Source organism: Portunus trituberculatus, chromosome 46, assembly GCF_017591435.1.
Source record: "Portunus trituberculatus isolate SZX2019 chromosome 46, ASM1759143v1, whole genome shotgun sequence".
In the NCBI taxonomy this organism is placed as follows: domain Eukaryota; kingdom Metazoa; phylum Arthropoda; class Malacostraca; order Decapoda; family Portunidae; genus Portunus; species Portunus trituberculatus.
In genome coordinates this window covers 2,394,915-2,412,955 of record NC_059300.1, presented here as the reverse complement: position 1 = coordinate 2,412,955, position 18,041 = coordinate 2,394,915, and the positions used below count along the sequence as shown (strand labels likewise).

The window sequence follows — 18,041 nt, the reverse complement described above, 5'->3', positions numbered from 1 at the left end:
TGCAATATAGTGTGTGACAGTGGTTGTGTCAGTGGAACAATCGTGTGATTTAACAAAATGTGAATTATTTTTATAACTTTTTAACCCCCATACATAAGAGATTTTTCAGCCGTATCTAACGTTCGTGTAGCATGATAAGACTATCAAGGGGTTATACAAACTGTTTACTACGCTTCATACCAGTTATAACCGCTTCAAATCCATATATCATTCATTCCATCGAACTTTGTCATTCTTAATGAAAGAAAGGACATAATTGTAAGTATTTTGTTTGAAGCTTTGGGAATATGAAAATAAGGCTACGTGTTTTCATAGCAAGTATAATATATGGTGTAGAAAAAAAAAAGAAAAGAAATTGCTCAGTTTACATGTCAGCAATGTAAAGAAAGTTGTGTAGAACATTCAAGTTAAGAGAATATTGTATTTCAGTGAGGAATAATTAACGTGTAGCTATTATGTACTTAGCTGATCATGTCTAGGTAGGCAAGAAAGCTAGATAGAGCTCTTTAAATATGTCATTTCTCATGATGTGAGACATAATGACCACAGAGAGACAGATTCCTGTAAGTCATTTGGAACTTCATTGTCTATTCATTATGATAGTAAGTAAGGAATGTTCAAAATAACAAGCAATGACGACCTTATAAAATTTGCAGAATGTTTGCCAAAAAAAAAAAAAAAAATAATAATGATGCAAAGTTAAACAGTAATTTCATCAAAGACAAGGATGTTTTTTGGCTGGTCTTCTGACTGAATGAGCATGTCACAAAATTACAAAATAAATATCTTAATAGTTTATCTGAAAGTTGTGAAGTTTTTGAGGGGCTTGATTCTGTAGATTAATGTCTGGCACAATGAACTCAGCCAAAGCTGGATCATTCTAGTGCAAGTCCTTGTTGGAGATCTTGTAAGGTCTACAGTTGTGCAGTAGTGATGGCATGTAGGAGTGTCATTGAGGGAGTCACAGATGCCTCGGGATTAGTAATCCTGAGCACCAAAAATTGTTTGATTACAGCGAGGCTATCTTACTTTGTGTCTCTCCTCCAAATGTATATAAATGAAGAAAATATTTATAGAAACTGAATTAGTAATAAATGGCAGCATTTGTTTTATCTTTTGATATTTGAAATGAATAACTTTATTTGAGAACTGAATCTTGGTATAACATAACATAATATAAATAATAGGATAACAAAGGGCCACCAGGGCCCATCTAGGTTATCCTGTATCAGTTGCACAGCGACCTCTTCATCAATACTTAAAGATACACTTACAAGTACACAATACATTATATACTAATTCTAAATATTTGGCCCATTTGGCTAAGTCCTGCAGCGAAATCCTCTACAATTTGTGGTCCCCATACATGGGGATCATGTCTTGTTTAACTATAGTAAATTTCTTATAAAAACTATCATGCAGTGCTATACATAATTATAAATCTAATAAATTTAAGTGCTTATCTAATCTGTTTTTAAACATTGTCAAACTAGTGCTATTTACAACCCTCTCTGGCAATGCATTCCAGAAGTCTATCACTCTATGACTAAAGAAATATTTTCTTATATCTAACCTGCAGCCTTGCTTTCTAATCTTCCTGCCATGATTTCTAGACCTATTTCCCTCCTCTATGGCAACCAAAGTATTGTGTTTAAGATTTTTAGTAAAGAATTCATTTGCTTGAAAAAGGAGGTGTTCAGTAACCAAGGTTCCATTGTACAAGGCAATATTTGAAAGCCTATTACATGCCTTATAAGTATTATATTGGTAAATTAAATTCTCCCTGATGATTCCTACCAGCACAAATGTACAAATAGTTAAGATCAAAACATTTTTCTTTTAAGCTGCATTGAAGGGAGGACAATATGTCATCCAATCAGATGTAGTATTGTATATCGATTGATAAATAGAATTTTTATTTGATATATTAGTTTCAGTTATCTTATAAAGAATGTTAATTAGTGAATATTACTCTTCACATACTTTCTCAGCAATGGATGACCATCTTGTTTAACTAGGATGTCAGTACAAATACTAAGAATACTGGATTGCAGACCCAAGGAATTAAAGTCCATGAGAGGGTGCTGGGCAAATAAGAGTAGTTGTAGCAGTGGGTGATAGTATGCAATGGCCATAAAATTTCTAAGGCTCATATAAAATGAGAGACTTCTGGTTAACAATAATTATCTGTCCTTGGTTTTGTGTAAGTACTGTATCACTTGTAATTAGATTATTTTAAATTTCAAAACAGCAATTACTTAAGTCTTTACCACCATCAATAAATATTATTATGATGATGTAGAACATTAAGAGAAATAGCTCCAAATTTAATTGATGATTAGGAAACAAGAATTTCTGATCATGTGTTTTCCTCTGAATTTGATGTGTCAAAAGGTTATAATAGTGATGTGTTATTTAGAATTTTTATATCTACATAGTCTAAGAAGTGATTTGTGTTAATTCATGTTGGTTTTACAGGTCAGCAGAAATGTTGGCTTGCACAGAGGTGTTGCTGCTACTCGACAGTTATCTACTCTCACAGGAATGAGGTCATGGCTGAGGATGATCCAGAAATGTGGGAACTTGTGCAAGCTGAAAAATATCGTCAGAAACGTGGATTAGAGCTTATTGCATCTGAGGTTTGTGTTAGTTAAGCCATTAACATTTTTACTAAGTATCTAATTAGTTGATTGGGCTACTTCTAGCCAATATATATATATATATATATATATATATATATATATATATATATATATATATATATATATATATATATATATATTGGAGTGATATATCTGTATAATATCAATGAGTTTAAGTTGCCATGTTTAAAATGATGTTCAGTGGTATGGTCATCTGCTTATTTTCATGTTTAATAGTGAAAATGTATGTTTTACAATTATTGTGTAATGCCATGATAGTAATAATAACAATAATAATAATGATAATAATCATCATCATCATCATCATCATCATCATCATCATCATCATCATCATCACCACCACCACCACCACCACCACCACCACCACCACCACCACCACCACCACCACCACCACCACCATATTATCTATATTATCTATATTGCCAGCCAACAAAATCCCTCAAAGTGGCACATATAAAACAAACTCAAAGTGTAAAGATTGCTGTAAATATGTATCTGAGCCTGGAAGGCTTTACTAATTAACACAGCAATAATGTGGCCTTCATAACTAACTCAAACTGCACATAAACTGTTTCTAGGCTCCCCTTTACCTCATACAAAGGTATTCCTTGATTTTGTGGATGGACTCCATATGATTGTGGAGATCAGAGAGTTGGAAAGATTATTATTATTAAGACAAAGTAAATCATGTATTTATTTGAATCCAACGTTTGATTTCTTTCTAACTTTACCAATCATGATATCCATAAAGATAATAAGATTTAAAAAAAAATTAAATCTGCTTCATTAGTATACAGGCAACCCCTATTTAACGAAGGGGTTATGTTCCTAAAAAAACCTTCGTTAAGTGAAATTTCGGTAAGCGAACCGATTATAACAAATTTAACCCTTGACTTGAACTTTCATTGAGAGTAAACAAAGCGAGAGTGCATCATAGTACAGTGAAAGGTTTAATGAAAGTAAAAATTATGAAGTTAAACATTTAGGCAGTTTAATTTAAGTCATTATAATGTACACTAATGTATGTATATACATACATAACTTTGTAATGTTGATGGTCTTGAATTTATGAAGGGAGGGAGAGTGAAATGGGAAAGACACTAACCAGCAACCTGTGGAATGTAAACAAAGGGCACATCATTGTACCATATACAGAACTTATGTACATTTCCACAAGGCTTTCCATTTTATCCATTGTAGAGTCATGAGTTCAGGTGGTTCTTTTAGCTTGCAAGGAAAATGCGGTCTCACCAGCCTTCTTAATAGAGTCTGCTGACTTGAAAATAGTAGAGACATTAGATGGAGTCAAGATGGTGGCGAGCAATGCTATTAGTTTTTTCGTCTCTCGTGTCTGTGAATAATATCCAGCTTCACTTCGAGAGTAAGAGACTTCCTGGTCATCTTAGCAACGCTAGGCGACATTGCAGGGTGTTTTGGTGGTAAGTTGAGCGAGGGAAGACAAGCTGCTGCTGACGTTATTGTTTTGAACTAGGGGGAGTGAGTGGTGCACGAGAGGTGCTCGTGATACAGCAGGGCTTTCAAACTTGGAAAAAATTACCTGGATAAAACTTTGTTAAAGTGAGTTTGGTGTTCGTTAAACGAGCAGATGGTAGTAAAATGAAACCTTCATTTTAGCGAAATTTTGTTCTGTGAACCTTCGTTAAGCGGGGATTGCCTGTATATTTTTTAAAACTATATAGAATATTTTAGTGAGAGATGACACAGTACATGATGCAATAATTATAAATAACTGTTTACCATCATTCAATACATTTACTACTTAGTCATTAGCAAAATCCTGTCACCATGGAAAGAGCAAGAAGGATTCTGCAAAATTTTTGCCAGCATAGTTTTCTTTAAATGTATTTTCACAGACTAAATCTGACAGTTATATACATATATTGTTAATATTTTTTTTCTCTGTTTCCTCAGAACTTCTGCACACGTTCAGGTCTAGAAGCTTTGGGGTCATGTCTTAACAACAAGTATTCAGAAGGTTATCCTGGCCAGAGATACTATGGTGGCACAGACATTGTAGATAAGGTTGGTGTATGCTGTTCTGTTTTAATTGATTTGTGGAGAACTATTGGTAATGTTGTACTATATTTAGATTAATTTTATGTTGCAAAACTATTCTTGAAGAGTCACATTATGATTTTCCTCTAGGAAAATTTTTAATTTTAACAAAATAATTGAATAAAGATGTAGTCTATAGTCAAAACACAATGCACTTGACTCATTAATTGATGTGACTCTTTAAGTACCAAATGCACCACATTTATGATCTCAAGATCACTTGCCATTGTTCTTCCCCATCAGTCCCGTTACTACTTTGGCTACTATGGACATAAATTATATTATTTGCAAATAGTTTTCCGAGTAAGGATTATTGATATTATAACTTGGTATTATGTAAATGTGGAATGGGTGGGAAGAAAAAAAGTGATGTTCATCTTATATTGCTGTGAGTTGATTTATTAACTTAAATAACAGCTATAAATGTAATTGCATATTCCTTACATAGTGATCGTGGATGAGACTAGAAATGTGCTTATCCTAGAGCTTTGCTGACTTGTTTTCTTTGTATGTAATAGATGAAAGCACCAGTCATGTGTCAATACACTAACTATAATTTTTTTTCCCAGTTGCAGACACACTTATACTGAGTAATTACCTATCCCCTGTACTAACTTCAGTGAGCTAGCTTTGTTACGAATGCATTGTGTCTCTGCTAAGTGAAGTCAATTCATGTCAGGCCTTGATTTCAGGCTATCTTCAACACCATACTGTGACTGATTCTGGATGCCTTTAGAGAGAATATGTTTCATTAGGTATATTCATAGATCTTTACTAGAAAAATATTCTGTCAAAGATAGGTAACTTGCTTGGACCACAAATGCCTTTACCAAAAGGTTAAGGAAATGGAAGAAAATTGGTTACATTTGTGGACCAAGAAAAATGTAATATGATAGAATTACATTGACAGCATTGTAGAATAAAAAAAATGTATCTGTTACAGATGTATAATATAATTAGACATTTTATTTAATGGAATTGTAAGCTTCTTATGAAGATAAAAGAAAAACAAAACCAAGACATATACTTAAGTATATGGGCAGAAAATATAATTTTTGGTAAACATAGAGGTGTGAGGAAGTGATGTGTCATGTTCCTTTGGCTGCTCAATCAATGTATGGATGGTTTATAAAGATGTGAAAGGATGGATGATGGATTGAAAACTTTACAGTTAGTGGCAACTGAATACTGAATTCTATTGTATTTAGAATGGTTGAAAAATAGTTATTTAAAAAAGTTTTCTATTTTGACCAGATTATGAATACTTTATTGATAACAACATATATAACTGAAGTAGCCATGAGCTCCACATAAAAAGTTTATAATATGCATTGGGAAGGTTCTGCTTTGCTGTTTTATATATATACAATAAGTCCTCGTTATACGGCACATATGCGTTCCTGAAAACCTTATCGCAAGTTGAAATTAGGTATTGTATACTAAACCCACTATAACATGTAATAATAGGAAATGCGTTCCAGCACGTCAAAAGTCACCCCTACAGCCTCAACTCATTTTCACTGATGATGTCATATAATTTTTTGCCAAAACATCTGTGTACTTTAGAATTAGAATCTAAATAATAACATTAAGACAAATAAGAAAAAAAACAAGTCATGCAAAGGCCAAAACAGAAAGCTAATGAAACTGACCACATCAATGATATGTAGTTTACTTTTTCACTAGGACTATATTGCCTGTTTTCCTTTGCTGTTTATGTTATTATTCAATAACAAATATTGAATATTTATTGAATATTTATTATTATGAATGGTGTGAACTTAATTTTTCTTTGAATTATGACTACTGTTTGCTATGATTATTATGAATATATTTGTGCTTACAATAGACCCTTTAATATTCTATTTATTCATCTGATTAGTAATGCATGTAAGTAATATGTAATGTAGTTAAAAGGGGAAGAGATAACAGGCTCCAAGGGTGGTCAAGTTAAAGTCAGTACTGTGAGTGGTGGGGAGGTGTGGCGTGGATGACGTCATCACCCCTGCTCCCCCGCGTTGGGCCCTCTTGGATGACATGAGCCGATACCGTATCTGTGAATTTTTCTTACCGTATATTGAATTGAGGGTAATAATTTCCAAATATCATAACTGTAAATTTACTGGATAAAGAAGTATCGTATAACGAGGACTTACTGTATATATACACTGCTGGTCAGAGCGGAAGGCGTGAAAAGGACCACGACTTCCACTCTGACCAAGTTTCATTCATCCCTTCTTAACTCTTAAACATACAGCAGTATTCGCTGTATGTGGCTATCTGACAACTCCGCAGCTCTAGTAGTCAAAGTAGGTGATATGTTTCCTTAGTCAATGTTCACGTGTGACACGTGTGCTTGAATTTGAATTTTTTTTCATCCCACTCACGGCCCCTTTTTGTGGATGTGTGAGCTTATCATTCTGCCCTGTTACTGCCTATTATGGGACCTAGGAAACTAATTAGTAAGGTCCAAATCTCAGTTTTTTGTGCCTTAATGAGGGAGAATAAGTCAAATCAAGAAATTGCCGTAAACACTGGCATAGCTCTCAGAACTGTTCAACGTTGGACCAAAATTTATCATGAGGGAGGAAGAGATGCTTCGCCACCATCTTACTAGCCTGAGGGCCGTAAGCACAGTGTGACTCAGAGAACTCTTAACATTATTCGAAGACAGCTTGATGCTAACCCTTGCATACACACACTGTTAGCCGAAGCGAGCGGACGCAAGACCAGAGCTCTGGTATGATACGCTGCCAATTCTGGAGAGGAACACAGCAGACCTGGTGATGTTACAGGGGGGCAGGGGCTAGCTTAGTGATCCTGTCTCCAAAGAGTTATTGAATTTGCTTAAATTTAGAGGTCGAAAGGAGTATGGAGGAGGATGATGCCATGGACGGTGCGGTTGGCGCTACTCAAGATGTAAACAAAGGACTGGGAGCGAGACTGAGGGGAACTAGAAGTGAGATTATAGAAACACCTCTAGGATTGAGACAGCTGGGTGAATGGAGTAGAGAAAGGGAGTTTTCGGGCTTTAAGGAAGAAAGAGTTACCATGAGAAGTATCGTCATTATGGATAAGGAACTTAAAGCCTTGAAGGAGATGGTCGCCATCATGTCCGAAAAATAGGACCAGCTGATTACGGAGAATCTAGAACTGAGAGAGAGATGTTTAAACTTAGAAAGTACTGTTAAAATGAACCATGAGATGAAAAATACTCTAGAGGAAATAGAAAGGAAGAATAGTGCCCTAAAGGGCAAATGTACGTATTATAAAGCTGCATTACAAGGGGTGCAGGAAAGGCTGGTCTCAGTTTGGAGACAGGCAAAAAGATGAGGGAAAGGAAACTGGATGAGTGGAAGAAGATTTGGAAAAAGGAGCGAGAAGAAGAAAAAGTCAATTTCGCTCAAAGAAAAGGAAGAATTAGTGAGAGATTTGGTGGACAAAAAGAAGTGTATGGTTATGTATGGACTAAATGAAAATAAGAACCCGATGAAATTTTTGAGGGAGAAGGAGGAGAAAGAAATGGTTAAGGAAATTATCTCCGTAGTACAAGATAAAGAACAGTCTTGATAAAGAAATAGAAGAAATATATAGACTGGGTAAATATAGTGAGGGAACCAAAAGACCTCTAAAAGTCAAAATGAGATCGCAAGTAGGGATAGAAGAAATATTAGCAAGGACTGGAAAGCTGGCTGAAAAGGCAGAATATAAGCATATCTGGATAAAGAGAGAGATGAACCAGGTAGAAAGGGAAAAAGAGAGAGAACTGAGGAGTAAAGCTAAGGAAAAACTAAGGAAGCACAGAGAATGAAAAGAAGTTTTACTGGAGAGTGCTAGACATGAGACTGAGGAAATGGTATATTCAGGAAGGGGAAGGAAACATAGATGGGTTTATATCAGGAAGTTTGGAAGTGAGAGATTGTATATTGGAAAATGGCCAGATGTGGTATGTATGACAGAAACAAAGTTAAGTGAAGATGTCCAAGTGAATTTTAAAGAACAAGGATACAATGTTTGGAGGAGAGACAGAAAGGGAAAAGCAGGAGGAGGAGTAGTGATCATGACTCAAGAGAATATGTATATATGTGGAAGAGATAGAGGAGATGGACTGGCAGAGGTTTTAAGTATAACAATAAGGACCAATGGTAGGGAAAAAAGGAGTATCATAGTTGCATATGTACCACCAAAGACTAATACATGGAGGCTTGATGTACATAATGAAATGCAAAAGGAAGTACTAAATTGCCTGGATAACATGCTAAGGAAGGATAGAAGAGTGTTGCTTGTGAGAGATCTAAACTGCAAACACGTCAATTGGGAAGAAAGGGATGCAAGCAGTCGCGCTGGACGTTGGGGGGATGATGTGCTACAACTGGCAATGGTAAACACATTAGATCAATGAGTGAAAGATTCTACAAGATATAGAGGGGAAGATGATCCATCAATGCTGGATTTGGTATTTACAAAAAAAATGGAGCAATGTCCAGACATCAAATATCATACTCCAATAGGAAAAAGTGATCATGTGGTCCTAGAAATCAAATTAGAGGATCAGCAAATTTTGGAATATAATGAGGGACACAAACACAAAAGATGGAACCACGCTAAATCAAATTTTGGGGATTAAAAAGTTATTTTGGTAGTATTGATTGGAAAGAAATTATGCATGGAAAGACAATTCAAGGAAAGTATGATATATTTCTAGACAAGTATAATGAGGGTATAAAGAGATATGTTCCTCAATATAGAGTAAAAAAAGAGCAAACACACCTGGTATAATGCTATATGTGCAAAAGCTAAAAAGTGCAAGGATGCAGCATGGAAAAAATTAAGAAGACAACGTAATTAAATAAATAGGAAACAGTATAAAGAGGCACGAAATGAATACATTAGGATAAGAAGGGAGGAGAAGAGAAACTTTGAAAAGGATGTAGTGAAGAGATGTGAAAAAGAACCCAAGCTTTTTAATTAGTATATAAATGGTAAAATGACAGACAGAGACCATTACTAAGTTGATTAAGGGGAATACAATATACAAAACATCAGAAGAAATGAGTGAACTTATGAATGAGAGCTTTAAATCAGTATTTAATAAAGAGAGTTTATAAAGCCAATCAACCCAGCAGCACAGGAAGGATTAAAAGACATCGTGGTAAAAAAACAGGAAATTAGAGAATTGCTAGAAAAGGTGGATGTGAGAAAGGCAATAGGACCAGATGGAGTGTCAGGATGGACACTAAGGGAATGTAGTGAGCAACTGGTAGAACCAATTTGTGATGTAATTAACAACTCTTTAAGGGAAGGGAAAGTACCAAAAGAATGGAAAAGAGCCAATGTAGTCCCATTATAGAAAGGAGGAAAAATGACTGAGCCCCTAAATTATAGACCAGTGTCACTAACTAGTGTGGTAGGTAAGATCTGTGAAATTGTTATCAAAGAAAAATTGTTGGAATATCTGGAGAGAAAAACTCCCAATTCTTTTTGTTTTTGTTTTAGAAAAGGAAGATCATGTATAACAAACTTACTAAGCTTTTATACAAGAGTAATAGATGAAGTACAAGGAAGAGATGGATAGGTGGATGCAGTGTATCTAGACATTAAAAAGGCTTTTGACAGAGTACCACACAGAAGACTCCTATGGAAAATAGAATACATGGGCAGAATTAAGGGAAATATCTTAAATTGGATGACAGATTACTTAACAGATAGGGAAATGAGGACTGATAAGAGATACACCATCAAGTTGGAGCACTGTAACCAGTGGGGTACCACAGGGTTCGGTGTTGGCACCAATAATGTTCCAAATATATGTCAACGACATACAAGAGGGTTTGAGTAGCTACATAAATTTGTTTGCAGATGATGCCAAGCTTTTGAGAGTTATAAAAAAACAAAATGATTGTATGGAATTACAGAAAGATATTGATAAGATCTGGAGATGGAGTCAGAAGTGGAAATTATATGTAATTTAATACTAAGAAATGCCATATAATGGAAATGGGTAAAAGTAATAGAAGACCTACATGGGAATATAAAATGGGGGAAGAGATTATAATGAGAAGAGAAGAGAAAGACCTGGGAGTGATTATACAAGACACCCTGACTCCAGAAAGACATATAAATGGATTATTTGCTTCAACATACAAGACACTAACAAACATCAGGGTAGCATTCAATTACATGGATAAAAGTATGATGAAAAAGATATTAACCACTATGATAAGACCTAGACTAGAATATGCAGTAGTGGTATGGTCACCATATAGGCAGAAAGATATCAAGAAACTAGAAAGGATACAAAGGGCTGCTACAAAGATGGTCCCTGAAATAAAAGATCTTCCCTATGAAGAAAGACTGAAGGAGATGGAGCTACCAACTTTGAAGGATTGACGGCAAAGAGGAGACCTAATACCGATGTATAAGTTAGTAAACCGTATGGAGAAGATAGATAGACAAGACCTGGTAACACTGATGGAGCAGGGAGACAGACAAACAAGAGGACATTCCAAGAAAATCATGAAAAGTCAGTGTCATAGGAATATCAAGAAGCTCAGTTTTCCACAGGACAGTAGGCATCTGGAATGGATTAAGTGAAGAGATTGTAACAGTAAAAAGTGTGTGCAAATTTTAGGAGAAGTTAGACAAATGTAGATATGGAGACAGGTCACTATGAGCCCCGCTCGAACCCTGTAACGTACAACTAGGTAAACACAAACACACACACACACACACACACACACACACACACACACACACACACACACACACACACACACACACACACACACACACACACACACGGTAGCTCAGTGGTTAGAGTGCTGGCTTCACAAGCCAGAGGACTGGGGTTCGATTCCCCGGCCGGGTGGAGATATTTGGGTGTGTCTCCTTTCACGTGTAGCCCCTGTTCACCTAGCAGTGAGTAGGTACGGGATGTAAATCGAGGAGTTGTGACCTTGTTGTCCCGGTGTGTGGTGTGTGCCTGGTCTCAGGCCTATCCGAAGATCGGAAATAATGAGGTCTGAGCTCGTTCCGTAGGGTAACGTCTGGCTGTCTCGTCAGAGACTGCAGCAGATCAAACAGTGAAACACACACACACACACACAGTGTGTAGTGTAGTGGTTAGCACACTTGACTCACAATCGATTGGGCCTGGGTTCGAGTCCCGGGGTCAGTGAGGCAAATGGGCAAACCTCTTAATGTGTAGCCCCTGTTCACCTAGCAGTAAATAGGTACGGGATGTAACTCGGGAGGTTGTGGCCTTGCTTTCCCGGTGTGTGGAGTGTGTATTGTGGTCTCAGTCCTAAGTGAAGATCGGTCTATGAGGTCTGAGCTTGCTCCATAATGGGGAAGACTGGCCGGGTGACCAGCAGACGACCGTGGTGAATCATACACACACACACACACACACACACACACACACACACACACACACACACACACACACACACACACACACACACACACACACACACACACACACACACACACACACACACACACACACACACACACACACACACACACACACACACACACACCTTTCAATTTATGTAAGTATTTTGTCCTTGAAGAGGTTGTGTAATAACAAAAGCATCGTAAATCAAGCAAGAAACATGTTTGTTTATACTTTTATTACATATCACTCTGATTCAAACTTTGACTCCTCTCCCTCTTGTGATTCCTCCTTTGGCTACCCTTTCCCTCATGGTTCCTCTTCTGGCTGCTCCTCTTCCTTTTCCTCTTTCTTCTTGAAGAATGAAGTCATTGTTATCTGAATAGTTTTCAATTGTTTTCTTGCAACATCTCTTGATGACACCTAAAATCTGCCAATACTTTGCAAGAGACTGAGGAGCTTCTTTGTACATTTGGATAATTTTCTTCAATCAAATCATGGGGTTCTCTTAATTTACCCATAGCCTCCAATAGCACTTTGAGTGAGAGCACACATTGTTGTTGAGTTTGTGGTGCTTCTGTTTCTTGATCCTTCACTTTTATTCTTTCCAACTCTAGTAGATCTCTTAACACGATGAGACTGTAGCAACTTCTCAATTTCATCTTCCTCTACTTCATCAAATCTAAGCTTTTTTGGGCAATACCACCATCCTTTGTTTAGTTGCTGTGATGTTATCTTCAACAGAGAATCCTTTGAAGTTGTGGACAAACTGTGGGCAGAGATGTTTCTGCACACCAATTAGCTAGCATTTCATCCCAAGCCATCTTCAAGAAATTGAGAGCATTCTTCATGTTAAAGTTGTGCCAGTAATCCCTCACACTGATGCCTTTCTCATTGGTTGCTGTCACCAAGTCAGCTAATATAAAATCACAGGTAATACAATTTAAATGTTTGTATTACACCTTGGTCTAAAGGTTGAAGTAGAGATGTTGTATTGGGTGGTAAAAAAATACAAGTTTGATGTTCTCACTGATGTCACAAAGTGTGTGTAGAGATGTTGTATTGGGTGGTAAAAAAATACAAGTTTGATGTTCTCACTGATGTCACAAAGTGTGTGTGGGTAGCTGGCAGCATTATCTAGTAACAACAAGATCGTGAAAGGGATGCCTTCTTGTTTGAGGTAGACCTCCAATTCACTGTGCAGTTTATTCTTGAAGTAGTCACTGAACACAGACAGTGTCATCCAACCCTTCATGTTTGCATACCAGTAAACTGGAAGGACAGCCTTGTCGTGAAGTAGTCACTGAACACAGACAGTGTCATCCAACCCTTCATGTTTGCATACCAGTAAACTGGAAGGACGGCCTTGTCGTGACCCTGAAATGTGAAAAGACAAGATTGTGGAAGCGGAAAATCTGTGTGTGTGTGTGTGTGTGTGTGTGTGTGTGTGTGTGTGTGTGTGTGTGTGTGTGTGTGTGTGTGTGTATTCACCTAGTTGTATTCACCTAGTTGTAATTTTACAGGGCCTGGGTATCATACTCGTGTGGCCCCGTCTCCATATCTACACACATCCAACTTTCCTTTAAAACTATGCACACTCCTTGCTGACACCACCTCCTCACTCAAACCATTCCACACCTCCACACATCTTTGTGGGAAACTATATTTTTTCACATCCTTCAAGCATATTCCCTTGGCTATCTTTTTACTATGCGATCTTGTAGTTCTACTTAAGTTTTCCTCTCTCAACATCATTTGCTCATTATCCACTTCATCCAGTCCATTCAACAGTTTATAAACCTGTATTAAATCTCCTCTTTCTCTTCTTTGTTCCAAGGTAGGCAAATTCATTTCTTTTAATCTCTCCTCATAGGTCATTTCTGCCAATTCCGGAACCATTTTTGTTGCCATTCTCTGCAATCTCTCCAACTTCCTTATATGCTTCTTTTTATAAGGGGACCAAACCACTCCAGCATATTCCAATCTTGGTCTAATTACCATACTAATTAATTTCTTCATCATATCTTTATCCATATAATGGAAGGCTAATCCAATATTTTTATCAAATTATACGTTTCTCCAAACATCTTATCAATATGAGCCTCAAACTGCCCATGGTCTTGTATTATCACTCCCAAATCCTTTTCCTTTTCCACCTTTTTCAACACTACTTCTTCACCCATCTTATATGACCCTCTTGGCCGTCTTCCACTCTTCCCATCTCCATCACATGACTTTTGCTCAGATTAAATTCCATTTGCCACCTCTTGCTCCACTCCCAAATCTTATCCAGGTCTGCCTGTAAAATTTCACAATCTTCTTCACTCTTCACACACCTACACAACTTCGCATCATCCGCAAACAAATTAATATAACTGTTTACTCCCTCTGGCATGTCATTATATATACCAGGAAAAGTATTGGTGCCAGCACTGAGCCTTGTGGGACTCCACTCTCCACCACCAACCAGTCCGACCTTGCATCCCTTATTACCGTTCTCATCTCCCTCCATCTCAAGTAGTTTTCCATCCACTTTAACACTTTTCCTTTCAGTCCTCCATAAATCTCTACTTTCCATAACAGTCTCTCGTGAGGTACCTTGTCAAAAGCTTTCTTTAAATCCAAATATACACAGTCCATCCATCCTCTCTCTCCTGTATTTTGTCAACCACTCTTGAATAAAAGCTCAGTAGATTTGTTACACATGACCTCCCTTTCCTGAAGCCAAATTGATGATCCGATAATAACTTATGATCCTCCAGGAACCGTATCCAATATTTCTTTATCACCCTCTCACAAATCTTACCGACCACACTTGTTAGAGACACAGGTCTATAGTTAAGAGGCTCTTCCTTACTGCCTCCCTTATAAATGGGCACCACTTCAGCTCTCTTCCACTCTACTGGTACTTCCCCTGTTTCTAATGAACACCTTATAATATCATATAATGGATCAATCAATTCTTCTCTACACTCCTTCAATAATTTTCCTGAAACTTCATCTGGTCCCATCGCTTTATCATCTTTAAGTTCCTCCAACATTTTATATAACTCCTTTTAGGTATCTTAATGTCCTCCATGTGCACATTTCCTTGTACATTCTGTGGCTTTACAAACATTGTTTCTTTAGTAAATACTTGCTGAAACCTATTATTTAGCAATTCCGCTATATTCTTAGGGTCATCTACTATCCCTTGCTCTCCTTTTAATCTTTCAATGGACTCTCTCTTTTAAGTTTACCATTTATGAACCTGTAAAACAATTTTGGATGTTCCTTACTCTTGTCTACAATATCTTTTTCAAATTTTCTTTCTTCCTCCTCCTTACCCTCACATACTCATTTCTTGCCACTCTATAATTCTCCTTATTTAGTATATTCCTGCTCTTTTCCATCTTTTCCAAGCCACATCTCTCTTTTCCTTAGCCTTAACACAAGTTGCATTAAACCAATCCTTTCTTCCTTCCTCTCTTGGTTTATACTTTGGTACAAATTTCATAACTCCTTCTTTATAATATTTCATAAAAATCTCATATTTCTTTTGCACTTCTCTGATTTGTAACATCTCCTCCCAATCTAATTTTCTGAAATAATTTTTCAAACTTTCTGTGTCCATCTTTCTATAATTCAATCTACCACTCCTGTATGTCTCGTCCTTCCTTCGCTGTGTTGTTGCTATCTGCATTTCCATAACCACATGATCACTCTTTCCCAAAGGACACTTGTATTGTATATCTCCACATAGGTACACTTCTCTTGTTAACACCAAATCCAGTCTAGCCGGTTCATCATCTCCTCTATATCTAGTATTTTCCTTCACCCTCTGTTCCATCATATTTTCCATCATTAGATTAAGAAATCTCTCTCCCATGCTTCTTCTCCAACACCACTTACTAGATTTTCCCAATCCACCTCCTTACAATTAAAATCTCCTACTAGTATCACCTTTCTTTTTCCAGATAATACACTTTCCAAACTCTGTAAAGTATCCTTGATCATATTGTCGTATTCCTTAATGTCCAAGAATTTGTTTTAGGAGGTACATAGGTCACCATGATTATTAATTCTTTTCCATCACTTTTTATCCTTATGCTTATCACTTCTGCGTTGTTCTTCCCATACCAAACCTTATCCACATTTATTTATTTCTTCGTCATAATCATAACTCCTCCTCCACCTTTACTCTCCCTATCCTTTCTCCATATATTATATTTATTATCCAAATTTATCTTTGTTTTTTCATGCAATTTTGTCTCAGTCAAACACACTATATCAGGCTTCTCCACTATCATATAGTCTTGCAATTCCAATCTACTTGACAGTATCCCATCTATATTAGTATACATTACGGTCCACCCACTGCTCCCTCTAGGGGTTCCTCCGTATTCCTTCTTTCCACATACCACTTTCTGACTCTCTCCTATAACTCTCCAAAAACTTTCTCTTTCCTCCTCAGACCGCTCATCATTTTTCCTTCTCGCCTCTTCCACCAATTCCTTATATCTTCTCCTCTCTTCCTCATTTCTATTCTTTCTCACAAACACCTCTTTACAACCTTCTATCTCTCTTAACTTTGATGTTCTATATAGGACATCCTCCGCAGATTGTTGTGACTTCAGTACTACTTTAATCGGTCTGTTCACTCCTCCTTATACGGACCCAGTCTATGGATCTCTTCCACTTCTTCTTGTAGGTCTTTTTTTTCATCATCATTTAGATTTTTGAACAGATCTCTTACCGTTTTCAATTCTTCCTTAATTCTCTTAGGCTTATATGTTATATTTTGTTCTTTCATCCCAAATATTAACACACTCTTCTTCTTTTCTGCTATTTCCCTTATCAATGTTTCCTTATTCTTCATTACATTAACCAGTTCCTTGGACCTTTCTTTTTTGTCTTCCTTCAACTGATCTTTAATTATTTCTTGTAATCCAACCATCTCTGCTTCCCTCGACTCAGTCCATTGTGTTTTCTTCAGTTCCCATTCCTTTCAAGCCTTTCATTCTGCTCACTAATCATTTCCTTAAAGTCATCTTTCTCCTTTACTACTCTCTCCATTTTCTCCTCCAACCGTCTCTTGTATTTTTCAACCTCCACCTTCAAATGCATTCTCATCCACCAATCGTTTTCATTTTCCTCCAGTCTCTTAACTCTTTCCTTCAAAGCCTTGCGGAATTCTCTATCCTGCTCCTCCTCACTCCTCTGAACTTTTAATTCCTTCACTAACTCCTCAAATCTCTTCTCCAACATCACCAATCTACCTTGCAATGTTGCCCCTGTTGAAGCTGGACTCATGCTTTGACTGGCCACTTTCGGCTTTGCTCCCTGGGCCTCATCAACATATTTTGAATTTGGTAATTTATTCCTTACCGGTCTATCCATTTTTCCTTACTTTTCCTGGGAACATGTGGGTGTGTGGTCACTGGGGGCCAGGCCTGGTAGTTACGTGTGTGGTTGGATGCGTTGGCGGCTGCTATGGCTGGCCTTTGTGGGTTCCCGCTCTGTCGTTTGGAGTGTGGAGGTTCTCCCACCTCCGATCACTCCCATGTACACGCCACCAGGCTACGTTCACTCTGTACACTCGTTCACTCGCTCTGGTCGCCCCTCAATAGCAATAACTATTCTCACTCAAGCACATTGCTTAGCGTGTGGAGTGTTATTTAGATACCGTTCATGCGCAGGAGGCACGTCCGTTCTCCACGGAGCGCGGAGTGTGTGTGTGTGTGTGTGTGCATGTGTGTGTGTGTGTGTTGTGGCTGTTTGAACCTACTTTCCTTCCTCCCTTCCATTCTGTTTCTCTTTTGCAGTTATTTGACATTATTTTTCTTTTACAGTAATTTTAACTAATTTGACATCTATTTTTCTTAACTTGATGGCTCTAGGATTCTCTGTATGGTAGGGGTGTGTAA

The 18,041-nt window shown here is 37.2% G+C and overlaps 1 protein-coding gene across 4 annotated transcripts in view; it reads left to right on the top strand.

Moving 5' to 3' along the window:
- The window catches only part of LOC123520228 (serine hydroxymethyltransferase, mitochondrial-like), a 47,124-nt gene that overhangs the window by 301 nt on the left and 28,782 nt on the right, over positions 1 to 18,041 (top strand). For 2 of the 4 annotated variants that reach the window (XM_045282337.1, XM_045282334.1), the window contains exons 2-3: positions 2,479 to 2,639; positions 4,596 to 4,706. In XM_045282337.1, the coding sequence (XP_045138272.1) occupies positions 2,553 to 2,639; positions 4,596 to 4,706 (198 nt within the window). In that variant the 5' untranslated portion in view covers positions 2,479 to 2,552. Of the gene's footprint in view, positions 259 to 2,478; positions 2,640 to 4,595; positions 4,707 to 12,879; positions 13,069 to 18,041 lie in introns of those variants that run through there. The other 2 variants (XM_045282335.1, XM_045282336.1) reach the window with 2 other exon arrangements.